The sequence below is a fragment of the Mirounga angustirostris genome, unplaced genomic scaffold (assembly GCF_029215605.1).
Source record: "Mirounga angustirostris isolate CCGP_5_RB_7025 unplaced genomic scaffold, mMirAng1.0.hap1 SCAF_10, whole genome shotgun sequence".
NCBI lineage: Eukaryota > Metazoa > Chordata > Mammalia > Carnivora > Phocidae > Mirounga > Mirounga angustirostris.
Window position 1 is genome coordinate 58,702,700 of NW_026991718.1, and position 25,962 is coordinate 58,728,661.

The window sequence follows — 25,962 nt, forward strand, 5'->3', positions numbered from 1 at the left end:
GGTCCATCTATAGATGAATCGATAAAGAAGTGGTATATACATACAAAGGAATATTACTCAGCTGTAAAAAAAGAATGAAATCTTGCCATTTGCAACAATAGGGATGGATCTAGAGCGTATAATGCTGTGAAATAAGTCAATCAGAGAAAGACAAACAGCATATGATTTCACTCATATGTGGAATTTAAGAAACAAAACAAACAATGATAAAAAGAAACAAACAAAAAAACAAACTCTTAAATATAGAGAACAAACTAGTGGTTACCAGAGGGGAGATAGGTGGAGGGATGAGTCAAATAGGTGAAAGGAATTAAAAATACACTTGTGATGAGCATGGAGTAATGTATAGAGGTGTTGAATCATTATATTGTACACCTAAAACTAATATAACACTGTATGTTAATTATACTTGAATAAAAAAAAAAAAGAAAATGTGTGTTTTGCTCTTGTTGGGTGGAATGTTTTAAGTCAAGTTCATTGATAATGTTATTCAAATCTTCTAAATCCTTTAGGATGTTCTATCTTCCTGTCCTATCAATTGTGGAAGGATGGGTAATGAGATCTTCAACCATACTTGTGAATTTGTTTATTCCTCCTTGCTTTAGTCTTTGCTTTATGTATTTTGAAGATCTGTTAGGCACAGGGTGCCTGGGTGGCTCAGTCGTTAAGCATCTGCCTTTGGCTCAGGTCATGATCCCAGGGTTCTGGGATTGAGCCCCGCATCGGGCTCCCTGCTCCGCGGGAAGCCTGCTTCTCCCCCTGCTTGTGTTCCCTCTCTCACTGTGTCTCTCTCTGTCAAATAAATAAATAAAATCTTCAAAAAAAAAAATGAAGATCTGTTAGGCACATAAACATTTATGATTTTTATATCTTCTTGATGAATTGACCACTTTGTCACTATAAAATGACTTTATCTCTATGAAATCAACTTTGTCTGATATTAATATAGCCACCCCAGCTTTCTTCTGACTAGAATATGCATGTATATATTTTTCCATTCTTTTACTTTTACCCTAAGTAATTTTATTTTCTTTTTTTTAAAGCCTTGAGTTTTTTTTTTTAAGATTTTATTTATTTATTTGAGAAACAGAGAGCACAAGCAGGGGGAGGGGCAGAGGCAGAGGGAGAAGCAGACTCCCTGCTGAGCAGGGAGTCCAAGGCGGGCTGGATCCCAGGACCCTGAGACCATGACCTGAGCTGAAGGCAGATGCTTAACCAACTGAGCCACCCAGGTGCCCTGCTAAGTAACTTTATATTTAAGTGTGTTTCATGTAGGCAGCATATCGTTTGGTCTTATTTTGATAACTAATCTTTTTTTTTTTTTTTTAAGAGAAACAGAGAGCATGCATGTGGTGGGATGGGGGGGCAGAGGGAGAGGGAGAGAGAGAGAATCCTAAGCAGCCTCCAAGCACAGCAGGGAGCCCTGCTGTAAGAGGCTTTCTCAGCCTGTGATCGGCAATCTGCATTGGGACTGAGAGTCAGAAAATGCCTGGGGCCCCCAGTCTTTCTCAAGAGCTTCCTATTAGTATTTCTCAGCCAGCATAAAAAGCATGAGAGCCAGCATAATGACAAAGATCAGATTAAGGATACCGCCTTCCTCTTAAACATATTGTTTCTTTTTTTAACATTTTATTTATTTATTTGGCAGAGAACACAAGCACGGGGAGCAGGAGAGGGAGAAGCAGGCTCCCCACTGAGCAGGAAGCCCAATGCGGGGCTCAATCCCAGGACCCTGGGATCATGACCTGAGCCAAAGGCGCCGAAGGCAGACGATTAACTGACTGAGCCACCCAGACGCCCCTTAAACCTACTGTTCCTGATGGCCTCAAGCAGCTGTCCTTATGTTAAGGAAGAAAGAACTGCCACATAGAGCAACCAGTAAATAACTGAAATTTCAGAATGCTGAACTCTTTAAATGAGATTTTATGCACTATGTGGCCATGGTTACCCGGTCATAGCTGTCAGGAGGCCAATAGCTGGAAAGCCTCCTAAGTGTCAGCAGGAACTTGTATTGTCAACAAGACCACACATCAGGCCTGCAAGCTGCTCTTGAACCACAGGATTCCCCATCTGGTTGCCCCAGAGTCTGACATTTGACTTTGCTCCTTTCAGCACAATACCCTCCTCCAGGCCAGCCTTCTGTTTTACCTGGAGCCTCAAATCTGTCATAGTGACCAAGTTAGACCAGTAGCCTTCTCCACATTTCCCACACCAGATTCCCCTCTGCTACTCCTTACAAGGTCTCCCTGACACTAATCAAGGGCCAGCAGTCTGCGTGTTGGACCAGACTTACGCTAGGGTCTGCCACCCAGTCTCCACCCTGCCCCACTGGCAAGTCCAATCTCCAGGTACCAGATCCTCCAGTCGGGCCTGAACTGTTGCCATCACCACAGGTGTTGAAAGAGAAGACTTCAGATGAAATCCACCTGCCTGCCCAGGCAGGGTCCTCAATATAGGGTCAGCTATTAGTGTTTCTCTCAATTAATTGAAGTGTCTCTGAATATGACTTCCACCCAAGGTTCTCAATTCACAAAGAACTTCCCTACTTTCCCCTCCATCCAACCACCCTTCAGACAAAAGACTTTTTTGATCATGTGTCCCTTTTGCCTTCTCTCCTCAAAACCACAACATTTTCAGTTGAATGAAACCTAGAAAAAATCATTGAGCCCTACTAAGGATATCTAAGATATAGCTGGACTCAGAGGTAGAAAAGTAGGAAGAAGGAATTCTGATCTCTGCATCAAGGAATTTTTTTCCTACTTGATGGGAAGTGGAGTAGATCCAGGCTCAATAGATCCTGAAGCTTATGCAATTTTGTGGGCCTCTAAGAGAAAGAATACAAAACTCCAAATACACACAAATTTTTTTCTTAAAATAAGGAAGTAAATCACAACAAATTAAAAACTATATAAACTTTAGAAATACAAGGATCATGAAACCCAGAAAAATTACATATTTTCTTAAACAGATATATCTCTTTAATACTTTTTCCCTACATTTTCTGGCCCACACACTCTCTGGTTGCTCCTTCATGTAACAATAAATTTGTGAAATAATTTTTTATAGAAAAAACAGAAGGATAATTTAGTCTTTCCTCTACCATGTTTGAACAAAACTTGCTTTTCATTGACAGTTGAGAAAAGTCTCTTTCAACTTTTCCAGCTCAGCTTCACAATTTATTAGTTGTAATATGTATATTGTTGGATTTTTCCCAAATTTGGGGAACACTGTCAAGTTCATTTCGTATAGGAGCTATATATAATTTCAGGGACTTTCAAGTTTTCTTGTTCAGTGACTCATCTTATTCTTCAAATTGACTACACTCACTATCCAGTTTGCCACCAATATTTTCATAGTGGCTTATTATGAGCTATATATCCTTTTATGTTATGCCAATGTTTTATATCAGGACAGCAAAAACTTAGTAAGAATGTATATAGATGTGCTTGGGAGATGCCATTTCAGGCTGGAGAGCAGTCTGAGCACAAGCAGGCCCAGAAAAGACAAGAATTCCATGGATGAAGCAAAGGGTACATGGATAGTGGTGATGGGTAATAAAGACTAGGGCGTTAGACCAGGCCGGAAAGTGGAAAATAGTGTCAAACAAAGCAAATATCTGAGGACAGACTCTCATGTCTTTAAGTGTAAGAATCAAAGCCTCTGATGAATCACTGAGAATAAGAAAGCCAACGTAGTCTGGTGTTAAGTCCATGAGATGAAACTTGGAATGAATCCTAACTCTGCCAAGTACCAGCCTGTGAAACTTTGCTAGCAACAACATGACTTTACACAGAAACGACTGTAAATCAGGTGAATGTATGTCCCTAAATTCCACTAATGGTACCTCCAAGTCAACTTTCCCTTAGCCAACTCCTCAAAATACCCCAGCCATTCCCACACCACCAGACTCAAGAGGAAGTATGAGGGAGGGGAAGCTAAAGTAGTAAGGGGCACCACGCCCTAACTGACTGCAGTTAAAAAGTTTTCTGCAAATCTTACAAAAACGTATGACCACATGAACACATTGCTAGGGACTCCCCCAGGGCCATGCAAGGGGCTTATGCAAGGGAGGAGCCCAGAAACTTAAGTTTCTCTAGTTTCATAATACATTCATCTCTTGGGGGAGAGCATAAAACAAAAACCACATACACACTATATTAATTACCTCCTCTTGGGTAACAAATTATATCAAAACTTAGTGCTTTCAAACACATACATTTCTTATCTCAGTTTCTGAGGGTCAGGAATCCAGACACAGCTCAGTTGGGTCCTCTGCTTCACGGTCTCTCACAAGACTGCAGTCAAGGTGTTGGCCTAGGTTCTGCAGTCTCATCTGAAGACTCAACTGGGGTAAGAGTGGCTGCTAAGTCATTCATGTGGTTGTTGGCAGGATTCACTTCCCTGAGGACTCTTAGATGAGTAGCCTCACTTCCTAGTTGGTAGATGGCCAGAGACCACCCTCAGTTCCTTGCCACATAGCTCTTGGCAACATGGCAGCTTGCTTCATTAAAACTCGAAAAGAGAGAGTTTGCTAACATGACAGGAGTCACAATCATTTTGTGACATGGAAGTGACATCTCATTATCTTTGCTGTCCTCTATTGGTTACAAGCAAGTCACTAAGTTTAGACACTTGGAGACTCCATGAAGTGAGCTGGTCTCTAGAATAATTTTCAGTCTCCCTCCACTGGCAGGGACACCAGGCAGGACACAAGCTGCCTGGTTGGCCTACAGGGTGTGGCGGGAAGTAGGAGTGACTCTTATACGCTCTAGACACAGGAAGTGGTGGGGATGGAATGCCAGACTCCAGTCCAAATGGCTCACGCTGAGATTCAGATCTCAAAATGAGTCAGTAAATGCAAGACTGGGACAGATATCAAAGCCAAGAACAGAGGCACATGGGAGTTGGACGAGAAGAAATTCAGGTAGTCCTTTAGGTAAGTGGCCAGCACCTATGGCAGGGTGTTTACCTGTCCTCAGGTTATCTCTGCATAGACAGTTGGTCCAGTAAGAGGTTGAGATACGACAGACAGAAAGAACATAGTAAAGAGTTAGCACCTATGTGGAGCAAACACTTCCCTGCTTTTTCTTCCTCCTCTCTCTGGAGACCTTCAGAGCACCCCTCTAGCTTTCAATGAATATTACCATGTTCATCTATTCATTCAGCCAACAACTCTCTACTGAGCTCCTATTATGGAAAGGTATAGAGGTGAACACAACAGATACCTGCCCTTCAAGAACTTTTCATCCCAAGAAAACTGAGTGGAAAAAACAAAGATTAAATTCAAATTAAATCAGCCAATCTGGTTAGTACAAAACCTTAGGAAAAACACTTTGGAAATCTGAAACCACTGCCTATTCACTCACATACTTCTCCCTTAAATATTCTCTGCATTTATGCATTCATTCAACAACTACTTCTTAAGCTCCTATCATGGGTAAGGTACAGAGGTGAAAAGGGCAGTCACTCCTCTGCCCTATTAGAACTATTACTTCAGTTGGTGGGAGACAATATGCAAGCAAAGAAACCAGTGCTTTGAAGACAAAGGGAGTAACAAGACAGCAGGCACTAGGAGCTCCAGACGGATAAGACAGAACTGGCCTCTACCCTGACCACCTAGTCCAACAGGTGACAGATGGCAGGGCAGCAAACTGACCATGCCCAGTGAACTACAACCCTTTGCCCAGAATGTACCCCAATTCCACACAACTAGTTCACAGACAGGCAGGGGTCTCATGGCATCATGGGATCAGAATTATGGAATTTCAGCATCAGGAAAGCCCTTAGGCCTTTATTTTATCACCAGCACTGGGAAGGAGTATATGGACAATTCAGAGAAGGCCCCCGCGTGCAGGGGGAAAGCATTAAAAGGACACTCCTAGAGGGCAGTAAATCCAGTGTAGCCTAATGTGAAGGTCTTGTCTTTTACTGGTATTGGGGGGAGCTCAGAATTGATTGATTTGGTCTGTTTCTTTGCAAGAATTGGAACTGAGTCCCTGCCTTACCATTTTTTCCCCTTAGATTCAGTGAAATTTTATTTTTAGATAAGTTTCTTGAGATATAACTCAAACACCATACAATTCACCTATTTAAAGTGTACAAAGTCAATGGTTTTTAGCATATCCACAGAGTTGTGCAACAATTATCACAATGATTTTAGATCATGTTCATCATCCCCAAAAGAAATCCCACACTCCTTAGTAGACATGCCCCATTTCCCTCCAGCAGCACCTCCAAGCCCTAGGCAATCACTGTCCTGCTTTACCTTTCACAGCTTTTCTGAAATTAAAAGGCCACATGTTCTGTGGGTCTCAGTTTTCTCACCTAATAACACTTCTTCTCAGTGGCCACAAACCTTCCACAAACAGGCAAGTCTGTGAGTAGAACAACAGGCTTTGCATAGTGAGTCACCAGGGCGGGGTGTGGATCAGACTTTGGGATGACAAAGCCTGAGTGAAGCAGCTGATGGAGGCAAAAGTCCCTGGACAGCAGGGTCAAAGGACTGGCAGAAATACCACAGTACCAGAGGCGCTTGTGGGTCATGATAACCTCCCAAATCATCTTCTGGAAGGCCCAGGCAGACAGTCCCGCAGTGGAATAAAGCTCTGGGGCTTTGGAGTCAGAGACCCCAAGTATAAATGCTGGCTACCCACTTGCTAGTTGTGTGAATTTGGGCTGACATAAATTCTCAAGCCTCACTTTCCTCTTTGGCCAACTGGAGGAAGAAACCAGGACTGGGATAGGTGGATTGCAGTGTTCAGGCTCACAGAACATCCCCCTCTGCAGCTGAGTGCTTGACACACAGACGGACCCCCAACCCTTTCCCCAGTGAGGCACGGAGGTCCCACCTCCCCATGTCTGCCAATACCAAGAGCATTTTTAAAAGAATGATCACTTGATTATGAAAGCATTGTCCTTTGGCTGTCCCAACCTTTGCAGCTGTGCTGCTGGGCCCCAGCTGGCTCAGGCCTGGGAGAGTCCTGGGCAGCTTGGAGCGCAGAACTTCCTAATGAGCATCCATCCGCCTTCCCCCTCACAGCTGCGCCCGGCTATTCACTACCCCACTATGGAGGAGCCAGGGTCTGGACCCAGGCACTCCTTGCCTTGACCATAGGACCCCACACAGGGGACCCACACCCCACACTCAGGTTGCATGGGCAGCTAAGCACCTCCCTCTGCCCAATCCTTTCCCACACCACCGGCATTTTCTCCCAAGGAACGGGATTTTACCCATGCAAACACACACAGACACACCCGTCTACCTTTTGTTGTTGTTGGCTCTTCATGTGTCATCAGAGCAAACACAAACAGAACCTTGTCAAACTGAACCTGAAAGAGAAGCTGTAAACTGTCTCGTCTGGGGATCTCCAGACCTACACTGAATATACCCTGGGAGAAAGGAAGGACGCCCCTGCTTCCTGAGTCTACCCAAATTCTTTGTCCTAAGACAAGTCTATCAACTCCCATCCCCAGCTGCCTACCAGTGTCTCGGGGTAGGAACCTGGAGACACTCGCGGCCGGCCTCAACCTAAAGCTCAGGGAAGGAGCCAGGCTTTCATCGTATCAGCCAGGACTAAGAAACCCAAGCCCAGCAAACCTGAGCAACAACGGGGGTGTCTTGGCTCACAAGGCTGGTGAGGCAGGGGTGGTGCTGGATCCAGGGCTCCACGCCCCCACGTGTCACCTTTGCTCTCTCTATTCCCCCCTTTCTGCTTCCACACATGTTCCTTTATTCTTTGGCCAATGGGAAGCTTTGTGCAGATAGTCAGGGAGCTGGCAGGGTAACTCTGTCAGCCCCATTTAGCAACCCTGAGAAAGAGCGGCTCCTCCCTTCTAGCCCTGGAGGGGTCCAACAGGCCCTGCTTGGTCACATGCCCAGCCCTCCAGTCCTGGGGCTTGGTCTGTCTCGAGGAGGAGACGCACAGGCGAAAGCATTCTGGGCAGGCAAAAATAGTAGCCACAACAGTCCCCTACCTGGCAGCTGTTTTCAAACATGAGAAACCTCTCCTCTTGGAGTAAAAATAGAGCCTAAATGCTCTAAAGTAGAGGAAGCGTCTGGAAGGCCCAGAAAGCTGCCAAGAACAGCCATTCTGTAAATAAAGCGCTGTGTGCTAGAGTAGGACAAGGAACCTCCTGAAAAGTCATCGGTAACAGGCTGTCCTTGAGCACCCTGGCATCTCCTGACCATTCTCATGTAGAGGCAACAAGGTTACTTTAACTTGGGTATCCTTGCCCAGTGTGGGAAGAAAGGGCAGACTTTGGTGCTCTTTCCACCCCTGACGTGACTCTCCTTCTCTGGTGGGGCCCCTAAAGTTGCCCAGTGCTGCAATCTACCCCCTCATTGGAGAAAACTCCACCACCTTCTACAGGAGGAGGTCCACCTCTGGCCCATTCCAGGCCCATTAGGAGAGGGACTGTGGGTCCTCAGGTTCTGGTCCAGACTCCCACCACAAGGGTATGGGACAGCTTTCCCCCCAACTATGATTACCTCAGAAGTAAACACATTTTGGGGGTGCCTGGGTGGCACAGTCAGTTAAGCCGCTGACTCTGGGTTTTGGCTCAGGTCTTGATCTCAGCCTGTGGTAGGCTCTGTGCTCAGCACGGAGTCGGCTTGAAATACTCTCTCTCTCCCTCTGCCCCTCCTGCTCATGCTCTCTCTCTCAAATAAATAAATCTTAAAAAAAAGAAGAAGAAGACGAGGTAAACACATTCTTCGAAGACAGATGAACCCTTCCTCCTGTCAGCCCAGGGGCTTTACCCTTACCCTGGAGTAATGGCAGGCTCTCGCTCCAACCTGATCCCCACGTGCTGAGGAGCATTCAGCCCTCTGTACCCTTCTTGAAGCCTCAGATACTTTTTTTTTTAAAGATTTTATTTATTTATTTGACAGAGAGAGACACAGCGAGAGAGGGAACACAAGCAGAGGGAGTGGGAGAGGGAGAAGCAGGCTCCCTGAGGAGCAGGGAGCCCGATGCGGGGCTCGATCCCAGGACCGTGGGATCATGACCCGAGCTGAAGGCAGATGCCTAACCATCTGAGCCACCTAGGTATCCCTCAGATACTTTCTTAAAAGATGTATTTATTTGTTTTAGAGAGAGAGCACAAGTGGGAGGGGCAGAGGGAGAGAGAGAATCAGACTCTGCACCGAGCGCAGAGCCTGAAGCCAGGCTTGATCTCATGGCCCTGAGATCACAATCTGAGCCAAAACCTAGAGTCAGATGCTTAAACGGGCTGAGCACCCGAGGCGTCCCAAAGCTTCAGATATTTTGAATGACAGTGCCAACCGCACGGTAGGAAGTGACCAACGAGAGGTGGATCAGCATGGGATGAAGAGGATAATGAGGGAACAGTAACAGTGGCCAACACCAGAGGAGGAAAACCAGAGAAAGAACAGGGACAGAGGGAGCAACGCTGATGATGAAATAAGCAACAGCCACAATTCACTGAGCACTTACTACATGCCAGGCTCTAAGCACTTCACATGCGTGAACTTAATTTAATTACTTGTACGTTTTAAATATACAAACTCTTAAATGTACAAATGTTCCCCAAGATATTTTTTAACTACAAAGAGAAAGATAGTAACTTACAGAGGAGAAACCCAGTCAACATGTGAAAAGTCACCAGGAATAGGACATTATTGGCACCATAAACCCCCACCGTGATGCACCGAGGACAATACATCACTTCTGTGGTATTCTTGCCCAAAATACACAACCTCATTCTAATCGTGAGGAAACATCAGACAAACCCAAAACGAAGGACATTCAACTCTTCAAAAGCACTCTTCAAAAGTATTAAAGTCATAAAAGGCTAGGAAATGTGAAGAAACCGCAACAGATTGGAGGAGTCCAAGGAAAAATAACTCCTTGCCATGTGGGACCTTGAACAGGATCCGGGAACAGAAAATAGTGTAGGCAATAGAATGTTGATTTCCTGTTGTTGGTTTGTCCAGTGCTGACTGTGACCACGGCAACACGGTCAGGGAAAGTTGGGTGGGGGGAGATGGGTACTCCCAGTACTACAACTTGGCAGTAAGTCAAAAATTAATTCAAAATTTAAAATTTTTAATTATTTTTGAATTTAAAGTTTTCTAAGTGCGAGATTTCTCCAAACAAATCAATCCCCCTCAGAAGAGTAACTTTAGAGAATTGGTCTACCAGCAGTGAAAAATGCCCAGACCTTGGATAAGGCAGAGAGATTTTTGTCTGTCGTATTGTTAAGAAATTCACCACAGCTGGGATTTTACTGCTCTAACAGCCCCTTTTTGTTAAGCGGGTCCTCAGGTGCAGGGACTGTACCAGCACCCATTTCAATAAGCTTTTCTGCAGTTTCTGGAGGTGTGACCGCAAGATGGGCTGTCTCCGACCATGGAATGCTCCTCCCCAGCCTCGTGCACCAGCGGGCTCACAATGAAGTTGTTCTGCATCTTCTGTCTTATTCTTCAACCCAGCAGGACTCAGGGAGTGAGAAAGTTCTCAGCTTTCTTGACAGTGCATCACAGCCCCCCTTTTTCATTCCTTCCATGGTGACTCACTTTTGGAGGCTTTCACAATCAAATAAATAAAGGCATTTCCCACCAACTTCAAGCTCGACAACTTCATTCCTCAATGTCCACCACTCCTTTCTCATATCCCACAGAGGAAAAACCAGTGTGACACTTTTGCTGTCTAAGCGGTTGGGGTCTGCCTACGTTTGATTATCTTCTTTACCTTTCTTTGTGCTTCCCTGGGTTTCTCCCATCTCACCAACCAGGCTGGCAACAGCAGTTCGGAGGTTGCTGCTGAGAATCCTTAGCCCTGGCCTCTGGGCTGACTGCAGCTCCAGGAGCAGACACTTTGGTCCTCAAGTTTCCAGGGAGCAAAACAGGCGGGACTTGCACCTTGTCACTGTGCGTCCAGGACCTTGGCGCATGTCATCTGCCTGCTGGGCATCTGCCCAGTTAGGTCTCCTGCTAGGCCCCTGCAAGCCTGCCCCTTGGCTGTCTTTGTGCTGAGCCAGCACAGTTCTGTTTTCATTCCCTTCCGTCCACCCCACAGACTGGAAACAAATTATCCAATGATCAGTTAACACCTCATCCTTGTGCCACATTTTGCAAGGAGATGGGACACGTGGACAAAGGAATTCTGACCCCAGACAAAAGGAGGCAGAGCCCAGGGGGTTATTGATTCAAAGGAGGCGAGGGCTGGGCCTTCCTCTAGTGTCCAAGGACATTTTGGGTGGGGCCAAGTGAGGCTGGGAGCGCTTGATCACTTTGCACCCACTCAGGAATTTTTGGCAGCTGAAGGGGTGCAGCCTGGGTAGGGTCGGCTGTCTGCAAATGAAACCCAGAGCCCCCTTCCAAGGTCACCTCCCTGGCTACGGAGCTTTGCAGAGGGGGCTGCATGAAGCCTAAGGTAGAGGCAAACAGCTCTGCCCCCAGGCCCTTCCAGGCCAGTTTCAGCTGTCACCTCCAGCAGATTAACAAACAGGGAGGACAAGGGGCACCATGTCACAGCACAGAGGGGACTGTGTCGAGGGGAGGAGATCAATGTGGTGAAATGCTACAGAGGTCAGGAATGATGAGAATGACGAGGGCTGGGGCCTCCTGGCCCAGTTCAGGAGAGCGGGCAGTCGTAAGTGCTGGCCTCCACCTCCTACTAAAATCACCTTGAAATGACAATAAAGGGATATAAAAATGAAGAAACCCAGGCAGCACTGGCAACAAGGATGTTATCATCAACAGAAGGATAGGAAATATACACAACTGTATTATTGGACAACCTGGATAAGGGGAGGACAGCCCAGAACATGAACGAGGGAACACTGCAGGAATACGGGGTTGGCCTTCCCAGGGGAGCCCCACAAAGGCTCCCAGCTTGGAGAAGACGATGGGGATGACTTACTGGGGGCCTGGCTGCACAACAGCTGGACCAACCCCTCCAAACGCACACACACACACACACACAGTTGGGTGATCATGGGCTCAGATGCTTACATGCCAAGAGATGTTCCCTAAACTGAGCAGAGATAGTGTTCAGGGTAGGAGGGGAAGCTGAGTAGAACACCCTGAAACAGACCCAAAGCAAAAAGGAGAAAAGGCAGCTCCAGCATCTGGGGTCCAGTCTACCTGCTCAATCCCTGAAAGGATAAACAGGACACTACTTACACAGACCCGCACTCAGCCTTCCAATGCAGAGAAGTAGTCTTTGGGGCAAACAGCCTTGAAAAGAAACCCTTCCCAGGAACTTATACGAATCAGTTCAGTACATTCATTCACAGAAGTGGCCAAGGATCATTTAGTTTTCTCTTCCATGAAAATTAAGGTGAAAAACAGGCGCTGGGTGGCTCAGTTGGTTAAGCATCTGCCTTCGGCTGAGGTCATGATGCCGGGGTCCTGGGACTGAGCCCAAGGTCAGGCTGCCTGCTCAGCGGGGAGTCTGCTCCTTCTGCCCCTCCACCCACTCATGCTCTCTCTCTCTTTCATATAAATAAAATCTTTAAGGTGAAAAACAGCATAATTAAGGCCTGAGATACTTCAGTAAGAATTATCAAAATAAAACAGAGCTAACTCATCTAAGTCACTGCATCCACAAAGAACAGGCTGCTATGGAAAGAAGAGTAATAAAAGAACAAGATATTGTTTGGGAAATTAAAAAAGAAAAAATATGGCCAAAATAAAAAAAAAAAAAAACTATAGAGGGCTAAGCAAAAGAATGGTTAAGACTGGAAACGAATTTTTCTTTCTTTTTGCTGCAAAAAAGCTTTATTGTTTCCATTTGGTCCAGGCTTGGGAGAGGGCTCCAGGGTGGCTAAAAAGCTGCCTCGTGGCTTCAGGGAGAGGCTGGTACCAGCCCTGGCACCTGGGTGGGAGGGACGCCAGAGGGGCCTCTCAAAGGCTGCTGGGCCCCTCATCGTGTTCGAGGGTGAGCCTCTCCAAGAGATCCTCGCCCAGCCCAGCCTTGGGGCCAGCCGGCCTGTGGAGGTGAGTTAGGTGGCGGCACATCTTCTTGATTACTTTCTCATTGTGGTTCTCCAGCAAGTCACAGAGATGGGGGCCTGTGTGTGCAGAACCCAGGGCGTGCAGATCCAGACCTGCCTGGTTCGGGTTCCTCTCCAGAACCAGGGTGGCGTCTGTGGTGTCCAGGGTTTTCCAACACTCCTCTTGGGACCGCTTCTGCACATCCTGGGAGAAAGCACAGCCTCCTCGCTGATTTTGCATCTTCAAGAGATGCTCATCCCCCTTGTGCTTCTCCTCAGCCAACATGCAGAAGAAGTGGCCCGCGCCCTCCAGAGCCACATCGTCGAGGTCAACATAGGAACCTGGAGAGAAGCAGGTGTAGGAGACCTGCAGATGCATGCTGACCACGCGGGTGACGGCGGCCTCCACCTCAGTGGAATAATTCTGAGGAATCTAGGAGCTCGCGGTTGATCGGTAATGAGGAGCTAAACTCAAAATAGCGTGTTGGCTCGTCCCAGAGGCAGAGGATGGCCGAGAAGATGGCTCTGAAGGTTGTCATTGGAAAAGAGGTTGGAAGGGGGTCGGAGGCTGGTAGAAGGGGAGTCCCTGGGTCTGTTCCGTCCAAACATCGTTGAAGCAAGAGACAGATCGGCAGGACCTCAGGGCGCACTGCCGGAAACCAAATTATTTTTGTATTGGATTGCAGTGCAAGTTACAGCACACTCTAATTGACTAAAAAAATCATTGTATACTCAGAATGGGTCACTATCTTGGTGGGAAAATTATACCTCAATAAAGCGATTATAAACAATAGCCCAGCCCCCTCAGCCTTAAGAGGGATCATTCTGGGGCATGTTTTCCACACTGCTGTTTCCCAGAGATGTCCCGTGGGCTGAGCTCCAGCTCCATGGTAGCAGTTGGCTTAACACACACTCCTTGTTGGTTGCCGTCCTTCCCAACATCACCTCCTCCCCAAATTGTGTACCCAAAAAACTACTCGTGGTAGAATCCTTCTCTTAAGGTCTGTTTCTGGAAGAACCCAAACCAAGGGCAGAATATTTTTTCATTTTGCTGCAAGTTAAGAAGTGGTCAAGTTGGGGGGCGCCTGGGTGGCTCAGTCGTTAAGCGTCTGCCTTCAGCTCAGGTCATGATCTCAGGGTCCTGGGATCGAGCCCCGCATCGGGCTCCCTGCTCGGCAAGAGGCCTGCTTCTCCCTCTCCACTCCCCCTGCTTGTGTTCCCTCTCTCGCTGTATCTCTCTGTCAAATAAATAAAAATCTTTAAAAAAAAAGAAGTGGTCAAGTTGGTGCAAGGATCAGGGTTACTGATGACATTTCAATAGAATGGTCAGGGAAGCCAATCTGGGGAGGAGCTTGGTGATGAACAGAAAGGGGATGTTAGTTGAAGACAGGCCAAGAAAAGGCATGTCACAGATGGTAGGTTACCAGGGCAATGAGAAGCCCTTGCTAACACTCAAGATGCAATTTCTTCATGTGGCTTATGCTTGAGTATGACAAGGAGGACAGCATTTCCCTGATGCAGGGCAGCTGTCGGGAAGCCGCAAGCACCTTTGTTCAACCACCAGGCCTCTGACTTAGAAATAAGCCCTTGGATTACAATCAAATTAGAAACTTTATTTTTGCCGCTTTGAAGAAACCTCCCCTTTCACAATGCACACTAGGCAGGAAGAAAGCAACTGCCAAAGCTCAAAAGCCACCATGGTTTCTTGGGTGGAAATTGCTAAACGGGGAATGTCACACAAAAAAGTGAGAGAAGCAGAAAATATTCCTCAAAAGGCCTCCATTTTTTCAATTTAAGTGTTGCATATATATTATGTATATATATATGCATGCTATGTAACACACAGTAATGCTGTATTTCAATTATTCTAAGATGTAATATTTCACATTTTAATATCTCTGCAATTGAGGCATATCATACAATATAAATCATATTGAACTGACCTTTAATGGTAAATAAAATATTACATCTTAAAATAATTGTTATCCAATGTCACAAGATTTTTTGGCTCCTTAAATATAAAAAAATGCCTCATTCTTGGCCTCTCCTTTCCAAAGCATTACTTTAAGAACTGAATGAATCAGGACAAATACTTCAATTTTTTAGATTTACTGTTAACTCTAACAAGGTGAAGTTCTGCTTCAAGATTACTTGGCAGATGTTCCTAGCATTTAAAAAATATAACCAATATACAATTAACATTAAGGAAAAACTGAATTTATCCAATAATCACAGCCCAGAGCATGAAAAATGTTTTCAACTGTTCTGAACAAGAATTTTTACTTCATCTGACATTTTTCTTAAGAAGGCAAATCATATTGAATTAACATTTGGCCCAAGTAAAGGTTTCATTCATTTCACTTTTCTTGGAAGTGAGAATAAGTCATCCTTTGCCTTAATAAATGCATTTTCCCCTTTCTGCATCTGAGGGAACCAAGACAACCCAGAACACCAAATATTCTAGACCACTCTCATCAGGGTCAGAGGTAGTAGGAGATGGTCACACTTGGGGAGGACTTTAAATTTGGATTCTACTTCCAAGGGATGCAAAGTATTCCTTCAACCTCTTGCCCTTCTTTTCCATTCTCCCTTGACCAAATCAAGAAAGGAAACCAGGGTCAAGGATGTCTCCTTCATCCTTTTCCTCTTAACACCTGCCTGGGTTCATGAAAATTTAAAACCAGGCAATGCTCATTCGGTCTTGACCTTCAAACATAAAATCAACATGATTTGGGAGTAGCCAAGAAAAAGGTCCAAACGTGTTTCTGCTGAAGACTCAATTGAGCAGTTCTCAGTGAACTAGACTGTGATGCTTACATCCATGAGGTGGAGGCTCAAGGGAGAATCCATCTTGTAAGCACCAAGAGAGGGCTTCATGTCCTTAAAGATCAGTTGGTAATCATAATGGAGCCCAATGCATATGTAAAGCTCTAAATATCCCATTGCTAAAAAGGACACAAACCCCAACATGGACATGGATTAGGATAATACAGTCTTTTAAGATGCCCCTTTAGAGGCAAGAATATACAATGGGGAAAAGACAGTCTCTTCAACAAATGGCGCTGGAAAAACTGGACAGCTACATGCAACAGAATGAAACTGAACCACTTTCTCACACCATATACAAAAATAAACTCGAAATGGATTAAGGACCTAAATGTGAGACCTGAAACCATAAAAATCCCGGAAGAAAACATTGGCAGTAATTTCTTTGACATCCGTAGCAACATTTTTCTAATAGGTCTCCTGAGGCAAGGGAAAGAAAAGCAAAAACAAACTATAGGGACTACACCAAAATAAAAAGCTTTTGCACAGCAAGGAAATCATCAACAAGACAAAAAAGGCAACCTACTGAATAGGAGAAAATATTTGCATGATATATCCAATAAGTGGTTAGTATCCAAAATATATAAAGAACTTCTACAACACCCCCCCAAAAAAATCCCGTTAAAAAATGGGCACAAGACATGAATAGACATTTTTCCAAAGAACACCTACATATGGCCAACAGACATATGAAAAGATGCTTAACATCACTAATCATCAGGGAAATGCAAATCAAAACTACAATAAGAGAGCACCTCACACCTACCAGAATGGCTAGAATCAAAATGACAAGAAATAACCAGTGTTGGCAAGGATGCAGAGAAAAAGGAACCTCCATGCACCACTGATGGGAATGCAAACTGGTGCAGCCACTGTGGAAAAAGTGTAGAGGTTCCTCAAAAAATTACAAATGCCATACGATCCAGTAATTCCACTACTGGTATTTACCCACAGAAAACAAAAACACTAATTCGAAAAGATCTATGTACTTCTATGTTTACTGCAGTACTGTTTACAGTAGCCAAGATATGGATACCAAGGTATGACACTCAAGTGTCAGTACGTAGATGAATGGGTAAAGATGTGGTAATATACACACAATGGAATATCACCCAACCATAACGCAGAATGAGATCTTGCTATCTGTGACAACATGGATGGACCTAGACAGTATTATGCTAAGTGAAATAAGTCACGTACCATATGATTTCACTTAAAGGTACAATCTAAAAAACAAATGAATAAACAAAACATAGAAACAGGCCCATAAACACAGAGAATAACTGATGGTTGTCAGAGGGAAGAAGGTGGGAGGATGGGCAAGATGGGGGGAGGGGAGAGGGAGATACAGGTTTCCAATTATGGAATGAATAAAATTCACAAAGATAAAAGGTATAGCACAGGGAATATAGTCAATGATAAAACAATAGTGTTGTACGGTTGACAGACGGAAGCTACACTTGTGATGAGCACAGCATAATGTATGAAGAAGTTTAATCACTATGTTGTACACCTAAAACTTACTAACATGGTATGTCAACTACACTCAAAAAAATTTAAAAAGGTGCTGCTTTATTTCCAATTACATTTTCTACTCACCACAAATGGAAGCATAAATAAATATTTATATTCCTCTTTCAAGACTCTAGATGGGAAAGCACTTCTAAGAATTTTAAATGCAAAGACAGAGAACCCACTGAGACAGAGAAAAAGTTATATTCTACTATATAAAAAAAGTTATTATATTACAGTAATAGTTTCTGGGGGGAAATGGTCTCTTTTGGGAAAATGTAATCAAACACAGGAAACAAAAAGAGATCACAGATTATTACACATTACACAGGACAATTAAAAATACAGTGACTTTATTTCCATCTTCTTACAGTCCCCAGTATCACATGTGGTAAGGAGCATCATCTCTATAAACACAAACATTTTTCAAGAAAGCATGTTACAAGATAGGATATGTAAGCAACAGTTCGGCAGAATTTTATCAACTCTAGTAGTTCAGAGCCCCCCTCCCCCACAAAAAAGCCAAGTTTTAAAATGCAAAAATAACAGTTAGCTTTATTTAACATATGTTACACCTTAACACTTAAAATACCATGCTCTAGTTAAATATTTCATCAACAACACTGTATACAAATAAAATATTACACAAAATATATTTAAGAAAATGTTTTGGTCTTTGATCTGAAAAATAAATAAAAACACAGGCACTTCTACACTGAGACAGGGAAGCAGTCACTACTCAGAATAATTTTGTATAAGCGGCATGTGAAAATATGGCAAGAATAGAATCCTGGAGTTTTAAACTGACAATCCACTCATGAGAAGGTCTGCAGTTTCCATCTTTTCACTTAAAGTTCAGAAATGACATATGCTTTCCTGGGTCAATTCAATTTTCAGCTGACCATTACAGAATCATACTCATTACCGTCAAATACTAAAATTTGAGAACTATCACGATACCCCCCAGCAACCCAAATACAAGAACAGTTAAACTTTCTCCTTAATACAGCCCCCTAAGACCATAACAAGGTAAACCGGATAAATGTTACACACTGATTCTCATTTTGCAAAATTAACTGACCTGATTAACACAAGAAAATACTGTTGGGGTGGCAGGAAATTATGACAGAAGTTAATTTTTCTAGACAATTTAAAAAATTCATCCAAACTCCATGAAAATAAATGGAATTCCATTCAACAAAAACCACTGGATCGTATAAAACAAAGTCTTTGTAGCCAGTAAGTTTATAAACACCTAAACTGCAGGTAATTCACTCATTATAATGTAAAGTAGGAATATGAGGATATGGGGGCAAACATAAATAATCTAAAACAGTCAAATTCCACAAACTTATGATTTCAGATAAGAAGGGAGGCAAATTAGAAAATATGGCCATTAGCCACAGGAAGGATCAGAACCAATCATCCCCACCACATCCTCGATAAAAAAATTATAATCTGCTTTCCCTCTTCAGAAGGTACCACACTAGAGGGTTTAGAGGTCCTCAAATGGATACTACTAATAAAGGCAATTTTGATGGTTTAACATAGAAGTTACCCCTAATGTGAAAGAACACAACATGGGAACTATTCAAGATAGGTCTTTCTATGCAGAACTTAGTTTGTATGTATTTCAGCAATTTAAATGAGCATCTTGCAACCGAGACCAAATATCAATCATCTCTTGAGGTTTTCTACTATGTACTAACATCAAATCTACATAGGAACAAATGTTATTCTTGTTTTTCTCCTCTATATCAAATGTCTTGAAGCCTTTATGTTTCTCCGGAACGAGGCCGAGCTTCTGAAGGCACATTCCAGTATACACATCATCAATGGGGTATAGAAGGACCTGGTCAGTGATGTTATACAGCCTCAGGGCCAGGTGGCCAGAGTAGAGGAACCCACCTCCCCCCGCATAAGGCGGATAGACGCCAGTGTAAACAACTTCTGGGATGTAGTACTTCAGTTTCTTATCCCGATGGGGTCCAGCATTGTGGATCACATCACCTATAAACAAATCTTTGGCTTTGTTTTGGGGTAAGCTATTCAAGTAATTCAGGATGTGATGGGTATTCACAAAAACATCGTCATCGCCCTTGAAAACGAACTCGGCATTTGGGCAAGAAGTGCTCACCCACCTGAGAAAGAGCACTTCTTTCAGGGACAAGTTGAAGAAAGTGTCTCTGTAGTTCCACATAAGAATGTCTTGGTGCTTCTCACTCTCAAATTTCAGCATGTCTGACAGGTCTGGGTGGTTGTCCTCAGGCGGGGTCTGACCCAGTAAGAAGACTCTCACCACCGTCTGGTTCCCCACATGGGTTTCTCTGCCCCAAGATTCCCGAATTGCTTGCCTTCTAGCAAAATGTGGGATGAGGGACTTTATCGCCAGTATTAGGAAGGGTTTCTTTGCACATTTATCCGGTTGATCTATAAGTAGTGAATAATTTCGACATCTCAAATACAGCAGAAAGTCTTTAAATCTGTCTGGCAAATTGCTGAAACCTGAAACCACTGACATGACCCTCAGGTCAGGTTCACAAAAGTTTAGATGGCTTATGTTGGAAAACCCATATACGTCCCCTGTGTGGTTGGCCAACGCGTTCAAGATGGGATTGTACTGCCTGTTCAGCTTTTCTTGTTCTCTGTTCCAGTAAGCCACAGGGGGGTCCGAGATCTTCCAGAACTTTTCCTTGGGTATTATTACTTCCCCCTTTCCATTTTTTTCTTGGCTGCTACTTTTGGAGACTTCCACGATCAAATAAATGAAGACATTAACCATCATCAGGATACCCAACAATTTTATTCTTCGACGTCCAACACTCATTTCTCATATCTGGAATAAAAAGGAGGAGCACTGTATTAATTAGATAATTACTAATTTGCATTTGCGGACATATGTCACTTGTCTCTTTATCTTCTCTGGAATAGTGGTTTAGAACACAGATTCTAGACTTGTACCGCCTAGGTTCAAATCAGGGCACTACCATTCTAGCTCTGTGACTGTGGGCAAATCGTATAACTGACGTCTCAGTTTCTCCATCTCTAAGATGGGGACAATAACCCACTTCATAGGATGGTTGCGAGGGCTCTACGATTTTATATGTAAAGCTTTGGAAACAGTGGCTGGTCCATAGCAAGCAGTACATAAATGACTGTAAACAGTGTGGCTGTCTTAGACACCTGAGGGCAAAGAGATGCATTTACTAAATAACCTCACAGGTGTCCAACTTCCTTGCTTATAAGGACACACATACAAATCAGTGTGTTGCAAACTGATTTGCTCACAATTCATAGCAAATACGTTTTATATCGTGACCTAGTAAACACACGTAACTGTATTTATATGTGTGTTACAACTGTGAGTTGCCATGTAATTCACAAAAATTTTCCATTTTGTTCTATTTCATTTTTTAGAATATGGCGGTCCCAACCCTGAATTGTTCCTCAACCCACCATTTAACAAATGAAGAAAACAAGGCAAGAGAGACAGATTAAGATGCTTGCCCAGGGTTGCAGGGCTAGGAGGTGGAGGAGACACTAACCACAACGAATATTCAGAAAATGGAAAGCCTCACACCGGCTTTAACTGACTGGCCCAAAACTGAGAACGACCCAAATACCATCAACAGAAGAATGGATTATCAAACTGTGGTATATTCATACACTGGAATAACCCTCAGCAATAAAAAAGGAAATGACTTCTACTCGCAGCAACACTACAACACTGTGCATGAAAGACAGACCTCAGGGGCGCCTGGCTGGCTCAGTCAGAGGAGCACGTGACTCTTGATCTTGGGGTCCTACGTTTGATTCCCAAGTTGGGTGTAGGAATTACTTCAAACAAAGAAACAAAGAACTGTTTATAAAAAAAAAAAAAGAAGAAGAAGATGACAACCTTGGGGCACCTGGGCGGCTCAGTCGTTAAGCATCTGCCTTCGACTCAGGTCATGATCCCAGGGTCCTGGGATCGAGCCCCACATTGGGCTCCCTGCTCAGCGGGGCATCTGCTTCTCCCTCTACCACTCTTCCTCTGCCCCCTCATGATCATGCTCTCTTTCTCTCTCAAATAAATTTTTTTAAAAAGAGAGAAGAAGAAGACCTGAAATTCCATTTATGTCAGGTTCAAGAAGGCAAGATTAATCTAGGACCTAGAAAACTGAAAACAGATAGGGATCGACATTTCCATTGACTGGAAAAGGGCAGGAGGGAACTTTCTAGGGCATAGAAATGTACTATGTATGTCTTGGCCTGGACGAGGGTTTCATGGATGTATACATTTGTCAAAACTCAAACTGCATACTTAAGAGCTCTGCTGTTTATAGTAAAATGAAAAAGGGAAATGAAAATGACATTTTCGTGAAATATCAAAGGCCAAGAATAGATTTCAGGCTGTGGGCAACAGCAGAAAAGAAGAAAGAGTAATAAAATAGTTTGCTGGATATAACTCCAGAGTTCTAGCACTACTGAGATAGATAACCGACGGTAAGAACAACCATTTAGATAAGCTCGACATTAAAAGACAAGCCATAAAATAATAATAAATAAATAAATAGATAGATAGATAAATAAATAAAAGACAAGCCATTAGGCAATACACTGTAAGGAATTTTCTTATCAGGCTAATTCTACAACTGAGCATCTATACTTAGAATTCCTAAGAACTCTTGCATTCCAGGCACGGTGTAGTATCCTCCTTGATATGGTGAATCTATGAAGTAGGTGTTGTTACTTTTATTCCCATTTTATACCTGAGGAAACAGTTTTAAAGAAGTCGCTGTTAAGGGCAGAGATGGGTTCCAAGGCCACCAAGTCAATGAGGTTCCAAGGCCACCAAGTCAAATGGTAGCCACTCTCCTCCGACCTCTAGAAACAAAGCTGGGTGTCCATTTTAATCAAGGGTAGTGTTTATTATTATTTTTTTAATATAAGAGGATTTTTAGGTTTACTGGGTTCTAACAAATAGTCCCAAGGTAGAAATGTCCATCATGCTGCAAATGTTGCTAAGTTATCACACGCCGGACAGCCCAGATTAGATGGGTTGGAATTCACAAGTTCTTTTGTGTCTCTTAAAATCTGTCTAGTAGATCCCTATCTAGTTGCTTGTGTTTACCACTGCTAAATAGCTTTGGTTATAGACACAGCAGTAAAAGATGTTTAAAAAAACAACAACAACAACAACAACAACCGGGGCGTCCGGGTGGCTCGGTCGTTAAGTGTCTGCCTTCAGCTCAGGTCATGATCCCAGCGTCCTGGGATCGAGCCCCATGTCGGGCTCCCTGCTCAGCAGGAAGCCTGCTCCTCCCTCCCCCACTCCCCCTGCTTGGGTTCCCTCTCTCGCTGTGTCTCTGTCAAATAAATAAATAAAATCTTAAAAAAAAAGAAAAATCCCCTATCCCATACCCCTACACCCCTAAAGCTTTTGCATATCTAGAAAACAAGGCAGATGACAAAGTTATGTGGGAGCCCCCTCAGCTCACCCAGTAAGCAGCTCCCCCATCACCACCCCCATTTCTCCCCTCACTTCTCAACCACTACCCACCTCCACCCCTCAAGAATCCCACCACTTAGCCACCAAGAAAGGGCCATTTTAAAAAATATTTTATTTATTTATTTAGAGAGTGAGCAAGCAGGGGCGGGGGGGAGGGGTGATAGAGGGAGAGAATCCCAAGCAGACTCCCAAGGCAGGGCTCGATCTCATGCCCCCGAGATCATGACCTGAGCCGAAATCAAGAGTCGGACACTTAGGGGCGCATGGGTAGCTCAGGATTAAGCGTCTGCCTTTGGCTTGGGTCATGATCCCAAGGTCCGGGGATCGTGCCCCGCACTGGGCTCCTGCTCAGCAGGAAGCCTGCTTCTTCCTCTCCCACTCCCCCTGCTTGTGTTCCCTCTCTCACTGTCTCTCTGTCAAATAAATAAATAAATAATCTTAAAAAAAAAAAAAAAGAGTCGGCCGCTTAACTGACTAAGCCACCCAGGCACCCCAAGAAAGGGCCTTCTTAAACTTCCTCCAGAGAAGGCAGTTTAAAAAAACCACAATACATTTCTTACTCCTTAATTCCAGTTTGAAAGGGCCCCAAGGCACATACAACCTGAATAATTCAAACACCCACACCCAAGTCTAGGGTCCATATCCTCCTTAGGTCAGCTCCTTTCAAATGAGCTTTTGGGCAAATCTAAGGAGCAAACTGAAGGTCTCAGTCCAAGACACCTTTGGCAACTTAAACCTCTTTGCTCTGGGACTTACTTATAAGGAGAAGAGAACTCAAATGGACACTCAGAATGTACTTGCATGGGATACCTCATGCAGGTAAAGAAATCGCCATCTTTTAAGAAAATAAATCATAATTTTAAGGGTTGTTCTTTTTTTTTTGGTTTCTAGATGAGACAAAATGGTTTTCAAAAACAAGTGATTCTCTCTAAATTGGAATAACTCTCCTAAAGCTACAGTAGCACTTGGCCCCGTATCTCTGATGCCTACGTCTTGGGTGCTTCATGTAAACAGCTTGAAGGAAGGGCAATAAGGAAAAGAGTGAGGGTGAATGGAGAAAGCCTACAATGAGGAAAAAGATTTGGAAGGTACTCAGGAAAAAACAGCACACACTGTGAACAGCTAGCTACTGAAATTTTCAACTCAGAAAAGGAATATGGGTATCAGGAGACTACTTCTGAAAGTTCTAGAGTAAGAGAGATCAGCTTAGGGAAGAAAAAAGGAAAGCACAGAACTCTACATAGCAGGTTGTGAACCTGTGAGTTAATTTTCCTAGGTAAAGATTCCAGGAGAATAGTATGTGAGATGACTGCAGATGAATGAGCTGGTTGTACATCCAGGTTATGGGGCAGGGTTATGGCTATTTGGAACCCAGCCATAACTGTCTGAATGACGGTCTGAAGTTTCTGTCATGGAAAGCACCGTTCCTTCTTTTGGGAATACTCTGAGGAAAACATTAGGCTTGCCAACCTTGGCCAAGATTTCCAACTTCATCCATTGCAATTCAAGCTTTTATTTCCATGATCAAGACCCAGCTAGGACTTCCATCACCTTGGCCAAGACAGGGCTCTGTGGCTCTCAAAGGGACACCATCCCCACCTTCTATCTGCTCAAGGATTCCAGACCGCAGAGCGTTTTCCTGCGCAATTCTCATTTGCACCCCTAAGGGAAGCTGAAAGGAGAGCCCCTTAACAGTGAGAAAAATGGGGGCCCACAGACGGTTAACTGAGCTGCCTAAACGTTACACAGGAGTTAAGTGACAAGAGTGACATGATGCAGCTTTCTGGTTACCAACCCAGGGCTCTTTGGATCTCCTTTTTCTACAAGGCACGGCCACATTCTTGTAAACTGACCCAGGTAGGTCAACAGTAAAGTCTCAAGGGCTGGCTCAAGACTAAAAAAAAAAAAACCCAAAGCACAGGAAAACTCTATTTGTTAGCTCAAATGTACCCCAGGTACATCTGATCATTACCAAGACTCTCCAAAGAATGGGAAATGGGAGTGCCTAGAAGCTCCCAGCCCCCCTTCTGAGAATGGGCCAGCCTTCCCGGGTCCAAATTCCCAAACATGCATCTCAGGCTAACTCTTACCACTACTTGCTAAAGGGCATTTCTTCCAACCTGAGAGGGAAGGATGGGAAAACCAAGATTCTCAATTATACATTTCCATCAAGTTGAAATGCCCTCTTTCATTTGTGACCTGGGCACGGTTCCTCGCATGAGAACTCTTCAAAGTTCATGGAAAGGAGGATAAAACAGTGACCCCCATAAAAATATCTGTGGGAAAAAGCTCTCTGAATATCTGACTAAATATTCCCATTGCAGACATAAAACCAATACGTGTCCTTTTCTGAGCAGGAAGTTACATTGCTTAGAAAGAATTTGAGTAAGAAAACTTACCCCAAAGCTGGGGAAGATGTTATACAACCCTTACTGTGAAACACAGAAGTTTTATGGTGAGTAACAGAAATAAGAGAAAATCTAATATGCAAACAAAGAATAACCTTAGCTTTTCACCTTGTGCCTGGGAGGAAAGCCTCCCCCCGATAAGGTCTGAACAGTTTTGAAATTTCTAAAACACTTCAGTTGGTTCTGTTTAATGGAAAAGAACTTCCTTCTTTATTTTGCAGTTAAAATATTTAGAAAAGCAAGGTAGAAACAGGAAAAATACACTTATTAGTTGAAAATGGATTACAAAACAGCACAGATACTATGCTTAAACTACGTGAAAATTCAGATAAAATAACCACACAAAACCAACACTGGTTTAATTGGGGTGGTAGGATTGTAGGTTATCTGAACATTCTTCAATGCTGCCACACCATGTCCATCCCTGAACAGCCTCTACCGCACGCATCTAGCCCTGGGATGGGGGGGCGGGGGGGGAGTATAGCACACACACAATTCCTGATGCTGAGTCCCCATTTTTATGAAGCTAGCTGAGTTATGGCCTCAGTCCCACAGTCACTCCATCATGTACTGGGCCCCGCAGGGGTCAGCAGAGGCTCTGTGACAATGTCCATCCCCAGCCCATCTGACAGGTTTCCTTGGGCCTGTGCTCTTTATCTGAAGCCAGCTATTAGGAAGGACTACGAATACATGTGCCCTATTTTAATAAATACTTAGGTACCTGCCAGGCACCAGCAATCCCGTGATGTAGGTACTCTCAGAGAG

General features: G+C 43.9%; 1 protein-coding gene across 7 annotated transcripts in view; it reads right to left on the reverse strand.

The window, feature by feature from the left end:
• B3GNT2 (UDP-GlcNAc:betaGal beta-1,3-N-acetylglucosaminyltransferase 2) overlaps positions 1–25,962 on the reverse strand; it is a 216,109-nt gene that overhangs the window by 17,259 nt on the left and 172,888 nt on the right. For 6 of the 7 annotated variants that reach the window (XM_064572458.1, XM_064572459.1, XM_064572454.1 and 3 more), the window contains exon 2: positions 17,635–20,134. The exons of the other annotated variant lie outside the window; for it this stretch is intronic. In XM_064572458.1, the coding sequence (XP_064428528.1) occupies positions 18,932–20,125 (1,194 nt within the window). In that variant the 5' untranslated portion in view covers positions 20,126–20,134 and the 3' untranslated portion in view covers positions 17,635–18,931. Of the gene's footprint in view, positions 1–17,634; positions 20,135–25,962 lie in introns of those variants that run through there. 7 annotated transcript variants of the gene reach the window in all.